This window comes from Salvelinus alpinus, chromosome 1 (genome assembly GCF_045679555.1).
Source record: "Salvelinus alpinus chromosome 1, SLU_Salpinus.1, whole genome shotgun sequence".
NCBI lineage: Eukaryota > Metazoa > Chordata > Actinopteri > Salmoniformes > Salmonidae > Salvelinus > Salvelinus alpinus.
Genome location: NC_092086.1, coordinates 108,479,417 through 108,500,969, shown reverse-complemented (window position 1 = coordinate 108,500,969; position 21,553 = coordinate 108,479,417). Strand labels below are relative to the sequence as shown.

General features: G+C 43.0%; 1 protein-coding gene across 1 annotated transcript in view; it reads right to left on the bottom strand.

Moving 5' to 3' along the window:
• Nucleotides 1-21,553, bottom strand: part of LOC139538359 (tyrosine-protein kinase JAK2-like) — a 74,855-nt gene that overhangs the window by 44,388 nt on the left and 8,914 nt on the right. The window contains exon 2 of the mRNA XM_071340325.1: nucleotides 7,030-7,257. Coding sequence (XP_071196426.1) covers nucleotides 7,030-7,257 — 228 coding nt within the window. The remainder of the gene's footprint in view (nucleotides 1-7,029; nucleotides 7,258-21,553) is intronic.

The window sequence follows — 21,553 nt, the reverse complement described above, 5'->3', positions numbered from 1 at the left end:
TTTACCTAGAAAACTGCCCTGCGGTACACCACACTTTACCTAGAAAAGCTTCCATGAAAAGAAATCCCTTTAAATTCTATTAGAAAGATATCTCTGAATCCACGCTATTGAAGGGGGTTCACCTAGGGGTCGTGATAGGGGCTGAACCAAATGTTTGATGTATTATAATAATTGATTATGCTCATGTTGTATTAATAGAAGGGGAGGGGTTATAAGACCCCTCCCTCTTTACATTTATAGGGTCCTAGACTACAGATTAACAATATATATACACATTATAAGGTTTAATATTGTTCCACAGTACTTTTCTAGGCTCTCTGCCTCTCATGAAGAAACTGTCTGAGAAATGTGTGACTGAAGACAGAACTCTGCAGGGGAGCATAAGAGATATGAGACTAGTTAGACATTCCACTATAAATCAACTTGGACATTTACTGCTAAGCTTTTAGATAACACTAAAAGCTTTGTTTATATAGCTGTGTAGGCATAGTTTTGGTCTCATGAGTAAAAGGTAATGACTTAGGCAGTGACATCACTAAGGCTGGACTTGGGGTTTAATAAAAACAACTTGGGACTTTTCCTATTTTGCAGAACTTACTCAGAAACATGCGTCATGTTCCTGTTGTCAACTTCTGTCTGCAATTGCATTAATAAAAGGTTTTTGAATGATTTAATTAAAAGATAGTCACAATGCTAATTTCACCAATGAGCCAATGATTGACAAAGAACAAGGAAACGAACCCCAACACTATGACAGAGGTTGAAAAGCCATAACACATGAGTGTTTTAAACAACAGGTTATGGTCAATAATATCAAAGGTTGCACTGAAATCTAACAGTACAGATCCCACAATCTTCTTATCAATTTCTTTTAACCAATCATCAGTCGTTTGTGTCAATGTGTCACATGTTGAGTGTGCTTCTCTATAAGCATGCTGAAAGTCTTATTACTAATTTGTTTACAGAGAAACACACTTTTCCCCAACAGTTTGCTAAGAACTGGCAGCAAGCTGAAATGTCTGCTGTTAGAACCAGTAAAGGCCGCTTTACCACTCTTGGGTAGCGGAATTACTTTGGCTTCCCTCCAGGCCTGAGGACAGACTTTCCTCTAGACTCAGATTAAAGATATGACAGATATCTACCTTCCTCAGTAGCTTTCCATCTAAGTTGTCAATGCCAGGAGGTTTGTCATTACTGATCCATAACAATCATTTTTCCACCTTTCCCACAATACTTTACAGAATTTAAACTTGCAATGCTTTTCTTTCATTATTTCTTATTTTTTTATGCATAAATACGATGTCTCACTGTTCGTTGTTGGCATTTCCTGCCTAAGTTTGCCAATTAAGTAATCATAAAAATGATTGTCAACATCAAATGGTTTTGTGATGAATAAGCCATCTGATTCGATGAAAGATGGAGTTGAATGTCTTTCTGGCCATAATTTCATTTAAAAAGTACTCAAATGTATCATTGATCTTGGTTTCACAATACAGTTTCTTCTTTCGGTTGAATTTAGTCACAATCTCTCAATTTGCAGTAAGTCAGCCAGACAGATGTGCAGCCAGACTTTTGCCTCATTTCATTTTTCAACCATACAGATTTTAAATTGCTCATCAATCCAAGGAGCCTTAACAGTTCTAACAGTCAGTTTCTATGCAGGTGCATGTTTTTCAATAATTGGAAGAAGCAATTTCATAAATTCATCAAGAGCAGCGTCTGGAGGCTCCTTATTAAATCACATCGAACCTACATGTTTTTAACATCATCTACATAAGTCACAGCAAAATATTTTGTATTATCTCTTGTACGCTATTTTAGGCCCAGCTGTTGAAACTTTGGCTTTCCTGGATAAAGCCACTCTATTGTGATCTCTGCATCCAATGGGTACAGATACAGCTTTAGAACAAAGTTCTACAGTATTAGTCAACATGTGATCTAAACAGTACATGTGGATGATCTTGTTCCTGTAGTGTTTGTAAACACCCTGGTAGGTTGATTAATAACCTGAACCAGATTACAGGCACTGGTTACAGTGAGAAGCTTCCTCTTGAGTGGACAACTTGATGAAAACCAGTCAATATTCAGGTCCCCATGAAAGTAGACCTCTTTACATCACATACACTATCAAGCATTTCACACATTATTAAGATACTGACTGCTAGCACTATCTGGCATATAGCAACACCCCAAAAGAAAAGGCTTTAGATGTGCCAAGTGAACCTGCAACCACAACACTTCAATAACACTTGACATAACATCTTCTCTAAGCATTACAGGGTTATGGCTCTGAATATATATACAGCAACACCTCCCCCATAAGCATTCCTGTCTCTTCTATAGATGTTATCCTTGTATTGCTACTGTTGTATCAAATGAATTATCTAAGTGAGTCTCAGAAATGGCTAAAATATTAATGTTATCAAGTTATTGACTTAATGAACCTTATTTCTAAGGCTACCTATAATATGGTCTATTTTCAGGCCTTTCCTGGGTCGCTTATCAGAGATAGACATAATATGGAAAAGAGCAAACAAAGCAAGATAAAAAATATACATTCAGCAGTCCATTAATCAGTTGGTGTGTGTAAGTAAATATATATATATATATATAGCGGGGTTGAAGCTAGGAACTCTGGCTTGGCTCTCTTATCCCTTCCAGGCTTCTGGGAGGAAGGGTGTACAATGAGTGTCATAATGGATGTAAGCAATGTCCCCATGTGCTCTGGCAGCTTTCATGGCTGGGAAAAGTTATTTTTGAGTATAAGTATAAACAGTGCCTTTGGGAAGTATTCAGACCCCTTGACTTTTTCCACATTTTGTTAGGTTACAACCTAATTCTAAAAATGATACAATTATTTTGTTCATCAATCTAGACACAATACGTCATAACGGCAAAGCAAAAGCAGGTTTTTAGAAATTGTTAATTTATAAAATAAAAATATCACATTTACATAAGTATTCAGACCCTTTACTCAGTACTTTGTTGACGCACCTTTGGCAGCGATTACAGCCTTGAGTCTTCTTGGGTATGATGCTACAAGCTTGGCACACCTGTATTTAGGGAGTTTCTCCCATTCTTTCTGCAGATCCTCTCAAGCTCTGTCAGGTTGGATGGGGAGCGTTGCTGCACAGCTATTATCAGGTCTCTCCAGAGATGTTCGATCGGGTTCAAGTTCAGGCTCTGGCTGGGCAATTCAAGGACATTCAGAGACTTGTCCCGAAGCCACACCTGCATTGTCTTGGCTGTGTGCTTAGGGAAGGTTCCAACAGGACAACAACCAGTCTGAGGTCCTGAGCGCTCTGAAGCAGGTTTTCATCCAAGATCTATCTGTACTTTGCTCCGTTCATCTTTCCCTCGATCCTGACTAGTCTCCCAGTCCCTGCCGCCGAAAAACATCACCACAGCATGATGCTGCCACCACAATGCTTCACCGTAGGGATGGTGCCAGGTTTCCTCCAGACGTGACGCTTGGCATTCAGGCCAAATAGTTAAACCAGAGAATCTTGTTTCTCATGGTTTGAGAGTCTTTAGGTGCCTTTTGGCAAACTCCAAGCGGGCTGAAATGTGCCTTTTACTGAGGCACATGGCAGCCCGTTACTAGAAGTAACTAGTCTGCTGGGAGCAAATGTAGGAAAGTGCCCATTTGGGGATGTCCGATTTTCTGATTGTCTTAACTCACCACTTCCACCACTAATAAGCTGAACTCCTCAAAAATGTTTTCAGCTCACACAGTAAGTGAACGATGTCTTTTTTTTAAAACTTTTTTTTTTATCCTGTTATCATGATCACTATTATCATGCAAATGATAATAGTTCTTCACAGTATTTTATAAATCTTTCCAACAATCTTTCCCTCAATGCATTAGTCATCAATGCATTCAATGCGTTCTACGTGTGCTGAGGCGTGTGCTCAGGCGTGTGCTCAGGCGTGTGCTCAGGCGTGTGCTCAGGCGTGTGCGCTCCCTCAATATTAACAGGACAGAGAAACCAGACACATGCTCATTGCTCACATGGAGCCCTCCAAACAAAATCCTTTTTTTTTTTTTTTTTTTTTTTTTTTTTTACAAAACTTGTGATGGTTCTGAAATAAATCAAAACTGATTTCTCACACGTGTAGCAGGTTGTGAACTCTGCAAACAATGTTTCCACTGCGAGAATGAGAACAGTAAATTACTAATGCATTAACATAAATGTATGTAACCAAATGACAGGGATTAACAGTAAATTTACTACTGGTTACATATGTAATGGGGAATTGATAAAAAATAAACAAACAAAGGACAAACAATTCACATGAAACAATGAATGCGCAAGAATTGACTGGAGACAGCTGAGCGCATTCTGGAGAGCTGAGAGACGTGCCTATATCTTCGCCACACCCCTCCCCTTCTTGTGTCAACATTTAAAATGATACTCAAGACACCATCTTCAAATATATTTTAGATGCTTTTCACTGACAGCTAATCAGCTAGGCCTATTGCCATGTGGGCTTCACAAACAGACACAGGCCTACGAGCCTGTGATGTCAAACAGTCCACAGCTCATTCTGTAAAGAAGCTAATGATTCTCCATTCCTCTGTGGCCAAGTGATGCTCTCTGGTGAAGTATTTTGGATGATTTTATTAATTTCTGTATAGAAAGGAGTAATTATATAAATATATTTTTTTACTTTAAGGACTAATTAGACATGCCGCCTATGAAAGACTTCCTCATATGACATTCCTCTCCTGTTCCACTGGTTTTCATATCAACTTTCTTTCGTTGTGCAGAAGCCAAAGGCACAATCCTAGTCATATTATCAACCCATCCTAGTCATATTATCAACCCATCCTAGTCATATTAGCAACCGATCCTAGTCATATTAACAACCCATCCTAGTCATTAACAACCCATCCTAGTCATATTAACAACCCATCCTGGTCATATTAACAACCCATCCTAGTCATATTAACAACCCATCCTAGTCATATTAACAACCCATCCTAGTCATATTAACAACCCATCCTAGTCATATTAGCAACCCATCCTAGTCATATTATCAACCCATCCTAGTCATATTATCAACCCATCCTAGTCATTAACAACCCATCCTAGTCATATTATCAACCCATCCTAGTCATATTATCAACCCATCCTAGTCATATTATCAACCCATCCTAGTCATATTATCAACCCATCCTAGTCATATTAGCAACCCATCCTAGTCATATTAGCAACCCATCCTAGTCATATTAGCAACCCATCCTAGTCATATTAGCAACCCATCCTAGTCATATTAGCAACCCATCCTAGTCATATTAGCAACCCATCCTAGTCATATTAGCAACCCATCCTAGTCATATTAGCAACACATCCTAGTCATATTAGCAACACATCCTAGTCATATTAGCAACCCATCCTAGTCATATTATCAACCCATCCTAGTCATATTAGCAACCCATCCTAGTCATATTAGCAACACATCCTAGTCATATTAGCAACCCATCCTAGTCATATTATCAACCCATCCTAGCCATATTAGCAACCCATCCTAGTCATATTAGCAACCCATCCTAGTCATATTAGCAACCCATCCTAGTCATATTAGCAACACATCCTAGTCATATTAGCAACCCATCCTAGTCATATTAGCAACACATCCTAGTCATATTAGCAACACATCCTAGTCATATTAGCAACACATCCTAGTCATATTAGCAACACATCCTAGTCATATTAGCAACACATCCTAGTTGTTTCATCTTTAGAGTCCTTCTTTCTAAGGTTCTAACAGAGATTTTCATCTCTGTCACATATGGAATCAAATTTCAATTAAATGTATTTATAAGGCCCTTTTTACATCAACAGAAGTCACAAAGTGCTATACAGAAACCCAGCCTAAAACCCCAAACAGCAAGCAATGCAGAAGCACGGTGGCTAGGAAAAACTCCCTAGAAAGAAACCTAGAGAGGAACCAGGCTCTGAGGGGTCCCCTTCTGGCTGTGCCAGGTGGATATCATAACAACACATGGCCATTAAGGCCAGATTGTTCTCCAAGATGTTCAAAAGTTCATAATGACCAGCAGGGTCAAATAATAATCACAGTGGTTGTAGAGGGTGCAACAGGTCAGTACATCAGGAGTAAATGTCACTTGGCTTTTCATAGCTGGGCATTCAGATGTCGAAATAGCAGGTGTGGTAGAGAGAGAGAGTGGTGCGCTGCTGGAATGGCATGTTCCCGCAAATCGCATTTTGTCAAATGTTTGAAAATTACATGTTATTTCATGTTTCATTACAGGAGTTGCATGTTCCGTTAAGATACATTACCATAGCCTAAATGGGATCTGTAATTCTGGCCACCGTAGGTAGACACCCTAATGGGCAACACACCCAATGCATACGAGTCCGGTACATTTCTCAAATGGCCGGTAAATTAAAATCTTCCCAGTCACGTTGTCCGGCGTCACATTTCCCTAACGGAAACCCTGGTGTGTGTGGATCTGGATCACCAAGCAGACACACCAGGCCCCTGAAGCCTGCGGGCAGTGGTTTCTGGGCCCTGTTGTGTCAACAGCAGTTACAAACAAGGAAAAGGGTGGGGAAGGTGTGTGTGTGTTTGGCTACTGGTGTAGGCCTATGCTGTGGCCTAAGCATTTTAAATGAATCTGGCACAAACCTGAACCACTCACAGTCTATCAACACTAGAAACAATCACTAAAGTGTTTTAGCCAAACGTTAAGGCTAACGAAACAAGCGCTGAAGTGTTTTGGTTAAAGGCCAGAGATGACGCTTTAGAGTTAAAGTCAGAGACAGGGGAGCACAGTGAACATAACGGCAAAGTCTCATAAACCTGCCCACACTTTAATACCTCAAACAAGCACCGAGGGGGAAATAGCAAGTCTATTATCTCGTTCCCAAACTAAGCACTACTAACACAATGCAGTATGTGTCAGTCCTTGTTTATGGCTTTAGTTCCACTCAACATTGTTCATGCTTTATTAAATAATCTCCTTTAGAGCAGAAAAACATTGAGCACTGGCTCACTCACCGCATGCCTTGGCCGCGTCGATGCACAGCTCCTCAGCCACATAGTCCCCTGCCGGATAGGTGAGGTCTTGGCTGTTGGCTCCGCCCTGGCCCAGGTGGTACAGGTGCACCCTCAGACAGGGAGGTGGAGCTACTTCCTGTTCCTGTTTGGTCTCGGAGACAGGAAGTGGGTTCAGGATGCAGCCGTTCTGATTGGACGAGGGACATACTGCAGACTCCATGTCCATCACTGCAATCCATTGAGAGATGGAGAGGGGAAGACATAGCAGGAAAGGGAGATAAATGTGGTGTAGAGGGGAGGAGGAGGGAGGATAAAGAGAATACGGGGAGCGAGAGAGAAAGAGGTGGTGGGGGAGGGGCAGAGGGGAGAGTCAGCAGTCAGTTGAGTGTCATGATTACGACGCGTGTCATTAGTGAACTATAAACATGAACTGCTCTGCATTGTTTACAGTTCGTTATGGCCTATGCTGAGAATAGAACTTACAGACTAGGGGTTTTTCTGGATCCAAAAGGGACTTAGGTGGTGGGCTTGGCAGGGGGTGTGGCAAACAGCACAGTCACACCGGCCCGTCGACGCGGCTAGATTTTAGAGCACTCCCATCTTGGCGATGTACAGACATTTTTAAGCCAATCAGAATGAGTCTTTCCACACAAAAAGGCTTTATTACAGAAATAAATAATCCAGTTTCATTAGCTGTCCGGGTGGCTGGTCTCAGACAATCCCGCAGGTGAAGAAGCCGGATGTAGAGGTCCTGAGCTGGCGTGGTAACACATGGTCTGCGGTTGTAAAGCCAGGTTGGATGTACTGCCAAATTTTCGAAACAGACGCTGGAGGCGGCTTATGGTAGAGAAATGAACATTCAAGCTTCAACTTCCTGACTGATGTCTTGAGATGTGGATATATTGAAGCAACAATTTTCCTACCTCATGATGCCATCTATTTGGTGAAGTGTACCAGTCCCTCCTGCAGCAAAGCACCACCACAGCATGATGCTGCCACCCCCGTGCTTCACGGTTGGGATGGTGTTCTTCTGCTTGCGAGTATCCCCCTTTTTCCTCCAAACATAACGATGGTCATTATGGCCAACAGTTCTATTTTTTTTTTTTTTTCATCAGACCAGAGGACATTTCTCCAAAAAGTACGATCTTTGTCCCCATGTGCAGTTGCAAAACTTAGTCTGGCTTTTTTATTGCGGTTTTGGAGCAGTGGCTTCTTCCTTGCTGAGCAGCCTTTCAGGTTATGTTGATATGGGGCGGCAGGTAGCCTAGTGGTTAGAGCGTTGGACTAATAACCAAAAGGTTGCAAGATCGAATCCCCGAGCCGACAAGGTAAAAATCTGCAGTTCTGCCCCTGAACAAGGCAGTTAACCCACTGTTCCTAGCCCGTCATTGAAAATAAGAATTTGTTCTTAATTGACTTGCCTAGTTGTGGATATAGATACTTTTGTACCTGTTTCCTCCAGTCCTTTGCTGTTGTTCTGGGATTGAATTGCACATTTCGTACCAAAGTACGTTCATCTCCAGGAGACAGAACGCGTCTCCTTCCTGAGCTGTATGACGGCTGCGTGGTACCATGGTGTTATAATGGTGTTATACTTGACTCAAATTATGTCAATTAGCCTATCAGAAGCTTCTAAAGCCATGACATCCTTTTCTGGAATTTTCCTGGCTGCTTAAGGCACAGTCAACTTAGTGTATGTAAACTTATTTAAAAAAAAAAAAAAAAAAAATTACTTGTCATGCTCAAAGTAGGTGTCCTAACCGACTTGCCAAAACTATAGTTTGTTAACAAGAAATTGTGGAGTGGTTGAAAACCGAGTTTTAATGACTCCAACCTAAGTGTTTGTAAACTTCCGACTTCAACTGTATGCATATGCACGCACACACGGAAAGTACTCAGACCCTTTGAATCTTTCCATGTTACTTTACAGCCTTATTCTAAAATGAATCAAATAAAACAAATCCTCATCAATCTAAAACAATACCCCATAATGACAAAGCGAAAACAGGTTTAGAAATTTTTGCACATTTATTAAAAATAAAAAACAGAAAAACCTTAAGTATTCAGACCCATTGCAATGAGACTCAAAATTGAGCTCAGGTGCATCCTGTTTCCTTTGGTCATCCTTGAAATGTATCTACAACAGGATTCTCTGGTCTGATGAAACCTAGATTGAACTCTTTGACCTGAATGCCAAGCGTCACGTCTGGAAGAAACCTGGCACCATCCCTATGGTGAAGCATGGTGGTGGCAGCATCATGCTGTGGGGATGTTTTTCAGTGGCAGGGACTGGGAGACTAGTCAGGATTGAGGGAAAGATGAACGGAGCAAAGTACAGAGAGATCCTTGATGAAAACCTGCGCTCAGCACCACAGACTGGGGTGAAGGTTCACCTTTCAACAGGACAACGACCCTAAGCACACAGCCAAGACAACGCAGGAGTGGCTTCGGGACAAGTCTTTGAATGTCCTTGAGTGGCCCAGCCAGAGCCCAGACTTGAACCCGATTGAACATCTCTGGAGAGACCTGAAAATAGCTGTGCAGCGACGCTCCCCATCCAACCTGACCAAGCTTGAGAGGATCTGCAGAGAAGAATAGGAGAAACTCCCCAAATACAGGTGTGCCAAGCATGTAGCGTCATACCCAAGAAGACCAAAGTACTGAGTAAAAGGGTCTGAATGCTTATGTAAATGTGATATTTCCGGGTTATTATTATTTTGCAAAAATCTCTAATAACCTGTTTTTGTTTGTCATTGTAGGGTATTGTGTATAGATTGATGAATGATAAAACAATTTAATACATTTTAGAATAAGGTAAACGTAACAAAATGTGGACAGTCAAGGGGTCTGAATACTTCCGAAGGCACTGTTTATAGGTCCATTATCTTGTTCTACATACTTTCTCTCTGGTTTTAGTCTTACGTTTACACTGGAAAATGTTTGTCCATCACAAATTATTGAAATTCTCTCAATGTTTTGGACTTCGCACACAAAGATAACAATGACGGCAAAATCCCTGCAATGTCAATATTTGTATTTATTACAGATCCACATTAGCTGCTGCCAAGGCAACTCTTCCTGGGGTCCAGCAAAATTAAGGTAGTTATACAATTTTAAAAATATTACAATACATTCACAGATTTCACAACACACTGTGTGCCCTCAGGCCCCTACTCCACCACTACCACATATCTACAGTACTAAATCCATGTGTATGTATGTATGGTGCGCGTGTGTGTGTGTGTGTGTGTGTGTGTGTGTGTGTGTGTGTGTGTGTGTGTGTGTGTGTGTGTGTGTGTGTGTGTGTGCACGCGCGTATCTGTGCCAATGTTTGTGTTGCTTCACATCCCTGCTGTTCCATAAGGTGTTTTGTAATCTGTTTTTTTAATCTAATTTTACTGCTTGCGTCAGTTACTTGATGTGGAATAGAGTTCCATGTAGTCATGGCTCTATGTAGTACTGTGTGCCTCCCATAGTCTGTTCTGAACTTGGGGACTGTGAAGAGACCTCTTGTGGGGTATGCATGGGTGTCAGAACTGTGTGCCAGTAGTTGACAGACAGCTTGGTGCATTCAACATGTCAATACCTCTCATAAATAAAAGTAGTGATGAAGTCAATCCCTCCTCCACTTTCAGCCAGGGGAGATTAATATTAGCTCCCCGTGTAAATCCAAGGGCCAGCCGTGCTGCTGTATTCTGAGCCAATTGCAATTTACCTAAGTCCTTTTTTGTGGCACCTGACCACACGACTGAACAGTAATCAAGGTGCGACAACTAGGGCTTGTAGGACCTGCCTTGTTGATAGGGATGTGAATCACTGTCTATGCAAGTGTTATGCCTGCAGACTGTTGACAGTTGAATCGATTAACTCTTTTTCCATTCAATATTTTGTTCCTCAGAGTTAGCAGCTAGAGACGGGTGATGTTCTGAAAACAAAAGGTCAAAGTTGACTCATGTCCAGGGTGTTCTTGAAAGCATTAGATTAAATCAAATCCAATTTTATTAGTCACATGCGCCGAATACAACATTTCACCTTAGAGTGAAATACTTACTCACAAGCCCATAACCAACAATGCAGTTACATTTTTTTTTTTTTTATGAATAAGAAATATAAGTAACAAGTAATTAAAGAGCAGCAATAACAATAGCGAGACTATATACAGGGGGGTACTGGTACAGAGTCAATGTGTGGGGGCACCGGTTAGTTGAGGTATAGAGTGGAGGTGGAGTTATTAAAGTGACTATGCATAGATGATAACAACAGAGTAGCAGCAGTGTAAAAGAGGTGGGGGGGTCAAAATACTAGCATGTATGAGGAACAAATCATCATACCAACATTCCAGTAAAAATGGTGTCCGTCTGTGGTATAGGCGGGCGTCTATACCACATTCAGGCCAATCGCAACCAGAAAGAGTCGTCCATTCGTCTTCCTGCTACAATGAATGGGTTAAATGCAGGGGGGGGTTCAGTAATCACATCTAAGCTGACAGTGCTACTCTTGGGATGGCAAACTACAATATGTCTGGAGCTAAGGGTCTTGTTCTGGAGTCTTTGTTCAGCGACAGGCCTGATTTGAGGGTGGCTAGCTGGGATTCGTACAGAACAGTACAGGGGACAGGCCCATGTGAGCTGGCCTCGACTGGCAGAGCTCAGATGGTACTGCTGGGAAGGCCTGACAAGCCCATTTAGCATCAGCAGCCATCTGGAATTAGGCCTAATCTGTGATAAATAGCCAGCCAGGAAAGCACATTACGCATATCCTACACCATCGACATGAGCAAGAGCAAACAGCCTCAGGCGGAGATAAGCTAGAAATCTGAATTTAAAAATGTAAAAAACAGTCCAGGGAATGTTCTAGAAACTAAAATGTAGCCTAATTAGGGTGTACTGTTTGCATTCTTTATTGATTTATTGTAGTGGCATCATCGGGATTTGCTCGATGACTTCTAGATGCCATGTAGGGAAGCAAACAATTATCTGCAGGTAGCAAGATTGATGCTGCTTTGCTGAGTCAGCGACCACCACCTACCTCAGATTGAAACCTGATGATTCATAGGTAAGCGGTCGTCAGCCTAAAGCTGAAGGATAGAAAAGTACTGGGAAATAGCATGAGTAACAGCACCAGAGGGACAGTGTAATCATGTCAAACGGTAGGCTTGCATCATCGCTCTGATATAGTTGGTGGATCATATACTCTGCCTCATCTCCTCTCTCTCTTGGATTGCTTTTGTATCACTGTTTATCAATACATCTTATTATAAAAGTATGGTTATTATACATTATGGATATCAGAATTGTTGGTGTAATTACAGGATCTTAAAATTGTATTTTTGTATAATCTTTGTTCCACCATGTGAAACATCTAACTGGTCACTGCAACTGTAAAGAAATGTGCAAATTGCTACCTTTACACAACAGATAGATGTCTACCCCAGGTATGACATGGGAACAACAGTGAGTATATATACAGTAGGTTATATGTTGTACTTAAATAAATACAGTAAGTTATACAAGGGCAATTCCACATTAACAGATCGACACCGAGCGTGTTTCTCAATATGCATACTACTGTGCTTCACACTCTAATGCTCCGAGTGCATTCTCCGACGACTTTTTCTTGATTACGTTCTTGTGAGGACGAGAGTGTGGAGAACGTATAAAACATGCTCAGCCTCTATTTGATAAGCACTCCCCCTACTGTATTACCTCACGCTGAGCAGCACTCCCCCCTACTGTATTACCTCACGCTGAGCAGCACTCCCCCTACTGTATTACCTCACGCTGAGCAGCACTCCCCCTACTGTATTACCTCACGCTGAGCAGCACTCCCCCCTACTGTATTACCTCACGCCGAGCAGCACTCCCCCTACTGTATTACCTCACGCCGAGCAGCACTCCCCCTACTGTATTACCTCACGGCGAGCAGCACTCCCCCCTACTGTATTACCTCACGCTGAGCAGCACTCCCCCTACTGTATTACCTCACGCTGAGCAGCACTCCCCCTACTGTATTACCTCACGCTGAGCAGCACTCCCCCTACTGTATTACCTCACGCTGAGCAGCACTCCCCCTTACTGTATTACCTCAGGCTGAGCAGCACTCCCCCTACTGTATTACCTCAGGCTGAGCAGCTCTCCCCCTACTGTATTACCTCACGCTGAGCAGCACTCCCCCTTACTGTATTACCTCAGGCTGAGCAGCACTCCCCCTACTGTATTACCTCAGGCTGAGCAGCACTCCCCCTACTGTATTACCTCACGCTGAGCAGCACTCCCCCTACTGTATTACCTCACGCTGAGCAGCACTCCCCCTACTGTATTACCTCACGCTGAGCAGCACTCCCCCTACTGTATTACCTCACGCTGAGCAGCACTCCCCCTACTGTACTACCTCACGCTGAGCAGCACTCCTCCTACTGTATTACCTCATGCTGAGCAGCACTCCCCCTACTGTATTACCTCATGCTGAGCAGCACTCCCCCTACTGTATTACCTCACGCTGAGCAGCACTCCCCCTACTGTATTACCTCACGCTAAGCAGCACTCCCCCTACTGTATTACCTCACGCTGAGCAGCACTCCCCCTACTGTATTACCTCACGCTGAGCAGCACTCCCCCTACTGTATTACCTCACGCTAAGCAGCAGTCCCCCTACTGTATTACCTCACGCTGAGCAGCACTCCCCCCTACTGTATTACCTCACGCTGAGCAGCACTCCCCCCTACTGTATTACCTCACGCTGAGCAGCACTCCCCCCTACTGTATTACCTCACGCTGAGCAGCACTCCCCCCTACTGTATTACCTCACGCTGAGCAGCACTCCCCCCTACTGTATTACCTCACGCTGAGCAGCACTCCCCCCTACTGTATTACCTCACGCTGAGCAGCACTCCCCCCTACTGTATTACCTCACGCTGAGCAGCACTCCCCCTACTGTATTACCTCACGCTGAGCAGCACTCCCCCCTACTGTATTACCTCACGCTGAGCAGCACTCCCCCCTACTGTATTACCTCACGCTGAGCAGCACTCCCCCTACTGTATTACCTCACGCTGAGCAGCACTCCCCCCTACTGTATTACCTCACGCTGAGCAGCACTCCCCCTACTGTATTACCTCACGCTGAGCAGCACTCCCCCTACTGTATTACCTCACGCTGAGCAGCACTCCCCCTACTGTATTACCTCACGCTGAACCTTCTTCCAGTCAGGACATTGACAACAATAGAGACCAAACAAGATATACACAAAGCAAATGTTTTACTTAATAATAATCAACTAGCTATATGTGAATCGTAATAATCTAGCAAACCAGATAGTTTAACAGGCAGAAATTACCTCAAACTAAATGTTTAACAAGGTAGATGTCAATTCTTTGTGCGTAGCTAGCTAGCTAGCTACCAATTCTTTGTGGCCATTTAGCTGGCTAACAATAGTAGCTAGCCAGTTCGCCCAATTGAGTTACTATGGGCTTGTGATCGTCACACACTACAGTGGGTATTGTAGACAGGTAAACCTGCCAAAATTAACACAGTACGTATTTGTTAACGTATCAAGATAAAATATAGTAGTCAGGCAAAATATGTTATGTGAATGGGCAATATTTCATTCTGAAGTCAGAGTTTATTTTCTCTCGCTTCAGCTCAAATAATGTCCGCCATTGATTTCCATTGAAGCTTGCATCTATGCATTCTTCAAAACATGTACAAAAGGATTACACATCAGAGAAGTGTCCCTCCGTGCTCTGTTTCACATACTTTGATTTGGACTCATCCTCCGACCCTCCTGTGCTCGGACAGTAGTATGCATTTTGAGGAACACCCCCAGGACTCAGATTTTTCACTTTAAAATGCATGTCAAACAAATACCAATGATAGCAAAGTTAAACAAACCATACAACTTCATGCACAAGGACTACTTTTGTACAATTTTCACGGAACATTTTACCAGAACACATTTACTTGAAGAACAGTGCGGATGCAAAGTTAGATAAACGAATGACGGCACAAACAGCGCAAATCGTCATTCTGTTACCAAACTTTGCATTTTCATGTCTCAGGGTCACTATTACCGTGGTAATCGCCCATAAGAGACATCACCACACATCACAAAACATTGCTACCAAACCTCTTACAGTACGTGACCCAGGACATATTAAAAAAAGGGCCTCCTACCTACAGTACATGAAGCATCTTCAACACTCCTACTCTGAGACGCTTGATACACAACCCCTGGTTTCAAACAGTGTAGCTCAATTGTCTTTCTCAAAGAGGACCTTGCCCTATAGACCCAAAACTTAGATTCTCAAACTTGCCCACAAAACTTCAGCCTGTATTGGTGTACCGTTGTGTGGCCAGACTAATGATGTGACGGATCTTGAATGGTCCGGAATGAAATGACCTGAAATAAACTTGAAGTATGAATGAACCGATATGGAAGCACATCTGAAATGCTGATCTCAACAGACTGTGTGCAGTTCATGTATAGGACTAATGTATGAATGAACCGATATGGCAGCACATCTGAAATGCTGATCTCAACAGACTGTGTGCAGTTCATGTATAGGACTAATGTATGAATGAACCGATATGGCAGCACATCTGAAATGCTGATCTCAACAGACTGTGTGCAGTTCATGTATAGGACTAATGTATGAATGACATAGACTATGCAACCAGACAATGATCTGATCATATTTGATCTTAGCATGCTGTAAGCCTACAGTGCACTTTCAGTCTACCTTGCTACCTATGTGTGCACTGACACAAAGTCCAAGGGTACACATCCTATACATGAGAAGAGGTCATATGGTTTGAATAAGTAGGCTTAAATGGTTTTTACTGCTGTCAACACATGCTGTATCCTAGGTCAAAAAAATATATATCTCAGCACACAGAGGAGAGGTAGGCAACTCATTTGCAGTGCTACTGCAGCCCAGTGTGTGTAGCGTTGTAAACCTAACTGCCAGTCTTCATGTTAGCATTGCCATAAGAAGCTAGGCTCCCTTGCCTCCAACCCAGATATTGGCACTCCTATAAAATATATATACATTTCAGAAAGTATTCAAGGGTTTCCATGATATGCAACTTTAACAAATTAAGGCTAGTGATAAATCTTTTAATTGGTGCAGCGAAACTAGGCTACACTGACTTCTTCTGTCAAGATGACGACTACATGCTCCTGGGCAGGTTCTGTGTGCTCCTGGGCAGGTTCTGTGTGCTCCTGGGCAGGTTCTGTGTGCTCCTGGGCAGGTTCTGTGTGCTCCTGGGCAGGTTCTGTGTGCTCCTGGGCAGGTTCTGTGTGCTCCTGGGCAGGTTCTGTGTGCTCCTGGGCAGGTTCTGTGTGCTGCTTGGTAGGTTCTGTGTGTTTTTAACTGTAGTTACTTACTGGGTATGCTGTGTTCATATCTATACACATGTTATATGATCTGTATGTTTTCATTGGAACCCAGGACTCCCTGGAAAACAGTGGCAATTGTTACTGACTATCCTGGCTAAATAAAACAAACTCATTGCACGCGGGTGCTTGCTGCCATTATGTTTCATAACCATAAAGATGCAAACCACACACAGGCTAAACAAGGTCCACATAAACATGTTTCAGGCCCTCTGCGTCACACCACAGCTTGTTATTGTGCTTCACTTTTGCACTGTGGTGTCCCTGCAGACCGACGACAGCCCGACGACGGCAGGAGAGAAAAAAAAGAAAAACGTGAACATAAGGTTGGCATGTAAACATACTGCCTTAACCTTAGTGTGACTATTTACGCAGCACTTTGACACTTCCTCTATTAGAACTCCTGCGTCTCTCTTAAAAAGGTCCAGAATGCACAGCTCCCGTCACAGACAGTAGCCCAGAAAGAGCTGAACATGCCCTTCCTCTATGTTAAGCAACATTGAAAAGTGAACTGACGCCACTTCACACGGCTGTTGTTCAGTTTCACACGTCATCAACTGAGCTAGTCTAAAATCTATATTTCTACAGCTGTTTGAACTCCTAAAGGTGGGTGGAGTTAATCAAAGGGTGTCTCCCAAATGGCACCCTATTCCCTATATAGCACACTACTTTTTGACAAGAGCCCTATTGGGAATAGGGTGACATTTTGGGCAGCCATGCCAATGTCAATTAGGCTAGCTCAGTGTTCCCTCCGCAGTCTCCACGCCAATGTCAATTAGGCTAGCTCAGTGTTCCCTCCGCAGTCTCCACGCCAATGTCAATTAGGTTCGCTCAGTGTTCCCTCCGCAGTCTCCACGCCAATGTCAATTAGGTTCGCTCAGTGTTCCCTCCGCAGTCTCCACGCCAATGTCAATTAGGTTCGCTCAGTGTTCCTTCCACAGTCTCTGTTTTGGTGAAACAATAAAAACATGCTGCATGGGGTTCTCCCTGATAAATCCTCTAAACCACCAACCCCCTCACTTGTTTAGATCACACACACACACACACACACACACACACACACACACACACACACACACACACACACACACACAATATGGCAACACACAACTCTGTACATACCCCTAGTTTGTCAATGGTGTTTTGCTGTTATCGGCCCGCAGGCAGAGAGAGTTAGCCTACTTGTTCCAGGCTTATCAGGGCTTTGGGGGAAACTGGGGTCAACCACTATCACTGTAGCCAGACTATGTCCTGTAGGCTGCCCTGCCTTGATGTCACATGGCTTGCTATATCGACTCTAATGGGTCTACAACTCTTACAAATGCTCCCGTCCTCGGTCCCGTCACTGACCTAATGTCAAAAGGAGCCTCATGCACTGCATCCGAGGCATATTCACAGAGTTCTACCACTGGACACGGAATTCATGAGCAGGATGTTGTAAAGACGCAAAGCTTGTGTAAAGATGACAGGCAGCGCACGACAACGAGGAAGCTGCTCAAACACCCTTCTTCACAGGCTGTTGTAGGGGTGAGGTGGTAGCAACTCGCAAGACCCCCTACCAACTCCACAATCAGGTCAATCACAAGGCATTATGGCAGAGAAACATTGACAGAATGTTCCATGGTTAGGTTGAGGGGTGGCTGGGTATAGCTACCATACCAGCCAGGGGTATTCAGATCTTACCCTGCGACATCCAGACTACTGCTGGTTGTGTTCTACCTGATAATGAATTGAACCCACCAGTCCATGAGAAGAGGGGAAGACTGAAAAAAAAACAGTGGAAATGGTTTGGAGGTCAAGATTTGAAATTGTGGGCACTATACTATACACAGGAAGCTATAGGGGCAAGGTGAGGGGAAGCCCCAAAGTGCTGCATTATGGCAGAGGAACATTGACAGCATGTTAGTTTTCAGGCAAGGGATGTGGGATAAGGGGCTTTGAGACTGATTAGGCTACTTTTGCCATGCAAGAGAGACAGCAGCTCCGAGTTGACCTGTGGTTGTCAGGTCTGCTACCTGGGATAATCCTCTCACACAGCTAAGTCAGTTTGTTTCATCCAACAAATACTGTGGGTCCTCTACGCTGGCTGACGCAAGCCAACAAAGCCAATCAGACGTCCTGTGAGAGAAACGAAGGACTGGCACTCAACTAGTTGTATTGTGTGCTGTATAGGGGAGAAGTGACCAATGAGTGGACACTTGATCATCATACTTGCATAGAAACTGAAAGCTGCAAATACACTGAACAAAAATATAAAAGGCAACAGGTAAAGTGTTGGTCCCGTGTTTCATGAGCTGAAATAAAACATCACAGAATTTTTCCCATACACACAAAGAGCTTATTTCTCTCAAATGTTGTAAACACATTTTTTACATCCATGATAGTGAGCATTTCTCCTTTGCCAAGATAATCCATCCACCTGACTGGTGTGGCATATCATGAAGCTGATAAAAAAAAGCATGATCATTACACAGGTGCATCTGGAGGCGAAAGAAACACCTGTTTAGGTGAGGTGCTGGCTAGCGGAGTAGAACACCTGTTTAGGTGAGGTGCTGGCTAGCGGAGTAGAACACCTGTTTAGGTGAGGTGCTGGCTAGCGGAGTAGAACACCTGTTTAGGTGAGGTGCTGGCTAGCGGAGTAGAACACCTGTTTAGGTGAGGTGCTGGCTAGCGGAGTAGAACACCTGTTTAGGTGAGGTGCTGGCTAGCGGAGTAGAACACCTGTTTAGGTGAGGTGCTGGCTAGCGGAGTAGAACACTTGAAAAAGAAAAAGGAGAGTCTCACACTCTAGGAGCTCAGATGCGATAATTGAAATACCTAATAACCAACGTTTCGACAAACAAGCTGTCTTCATCAGGGTATAATGACAAACACTGCAGGCCACTAGTTTATATAGTGTCAAAGGATACACAGGTGTCTGTAATCATGGCCGGGTGTGGCTTGATATCATTTGTTAATTTACAGATACAAATAGAACATATAAAAAAACAAATGGATAGCATACGATCATAGATACAATTTGGCTAGTAGTGAAGACATCAAAACTATGAAATAACACATACGGAATCATGTAGTAACCAAAGAAAGTGTTAAAGTTTTTATATTTGATATTCTTGAAAGTAGCCACTGTTTGCCTTGATGACAGCTTTGCACACTCTTGGCATTCTCTCAACCAGCTTCACCTGGAATGCTTTTCCAACAGTCTTGGAGTTCCCACATATGCTGAACACTTGTTGGCTGTTTTTACCTCAGTCTGCAATCCAACTCATCCCAAACCATCTCAATTGGGTTGAGGTCAGGTGATTGTGAAGGCCAGGTCACCTGATGCAGCACTCCATCACTCTCCTAGGTCAAATAGCTCTTACACAGCCTGGAGGTGGGTTGGGTCATTGTCTTGTTGAAAAACAAATGATAGTGGGACTAAGCCCAAACCAGATGGGATGGCGTATCGCTGCAGAATGCTGTGGTAGCCATGCTGGTTAAGTGTGCCTTGAATTCTAAATAAATCACAGACAGTGTCATCAGCAAAGCACCCCCACACCATCACACCTCCTCCTCCATGCTTCACGGTGGGAACCACACATGCGGAAATCATCCGCTCACCCACACCACGGCGGTTGGAACCAAAAATCAGACCAAAGAACACATTTCCACGGGTCTAATGTCCATTGCTCGTGTTTCTTGGCTCAAGCAAGTCTCTTCTTATTATTGGTGTCCTTTAGTTGTGGTTTCTTTGCAGGAATTCGACCATGAAGGCCTGATTCACACAGTCTCCTCTGAACAGTTGATGTTGAGATGTGTCTGTTACTTGAACTCTGTGAAGCATTTATTTGGGCTGCAATTTCTGAGGCTGGTAACTCTTATGAACTTATTCTCTGCAGCAGAGGTAACTCTGGGTCTTACATTCCTGTGGCGGTCCTCATGAGAGCCAGTTTCATCATAGCGCTTGATGGTTTTTGCGACTGCACTTGAAGAAATTTTAAAAGTTCTTGAAATTTCCCAGATTGACTGACCTTCATGTCTTAAAGTAATGATAGACTGTAGTTTTTCTCAGCTTATTTGAGCTATTCTTGCCATAATATGGACTTGGTCTTTTACCAAATAGGGCAATCGTCTGTAAACCACCTCTACCTTGTCACAACAACTGATTGGCTCAAACGCATTAAGAAGGAAAGAAATTCCACAAATTAACTTTTAACAAGGCACACCTGTTAATTGAAATGCATTCTAGATGACTACCTCATGAAGCTGGTTGAGAGAATGCCAAGAGTGTGCAAAGCTGTCATCAAGGCAAAGGGTGGCTACTTTGAAGAATCTGGAATATAAAATATATTTTGATTTGTTTAACACTTTTTTGGTTACTACATGATTCCATGTGTTGTTTCATAGTTTTGATGTCTTCTCTATTATTCTACAATGTAGAACATAGTAAAAATAGAAGAAAAACCCTGGAATGAGTAGATGTGTCCAAAATTTTGACTGGTACTGTATATGGAGACTGTTAAGTGACAAAAATAACAGGTTAAATACATGTCCCAAAAAAATGGTGTTTCCTGATCTTTCTTATCTCTCTCAGATACAGAACAGACACTTCAGAACAAACGTCCTTTAGATCTTTTTGGGGACTCTCTGTAGTGTATCTGTAATTCAATGCGTTTGTATGGGCTAATAGCAGTAAGGCTAAAAATACATACATATAATAATATATATATGTTTTTTTAGATACTTCAAGGGCCCAAAAACATTTTTGGCCGTTCTGGCAATCGTAATTTACATAGGCTTTCTAGGGCAGCCCAGGGCACAGTTTCCCGATAGCAATGGAACTTAGGCTTACGAGTGTTTTAACGATGCATCTTTCCTACAACAGTCGAAGATGTAACATGCGTTTCCCAAAATACCACGTAGAGACAACAGTCGCTAGGTGCATCGTTGAGGCACCTAGCGATTGATAGGATCGAAAGAAAGGAAGCACTGCTCTCGGATCAGCATTCTCCCTTTCCAAGCTTACCTTAACATTAGAATTATTCCACAATACTGACGACGGATCAGCTCCTAGAGAGATATCACGTATGGCTACAAATATTGAGGCGGCTTATTCTAATACTTACCCTATAATAATGTATTAATCAAG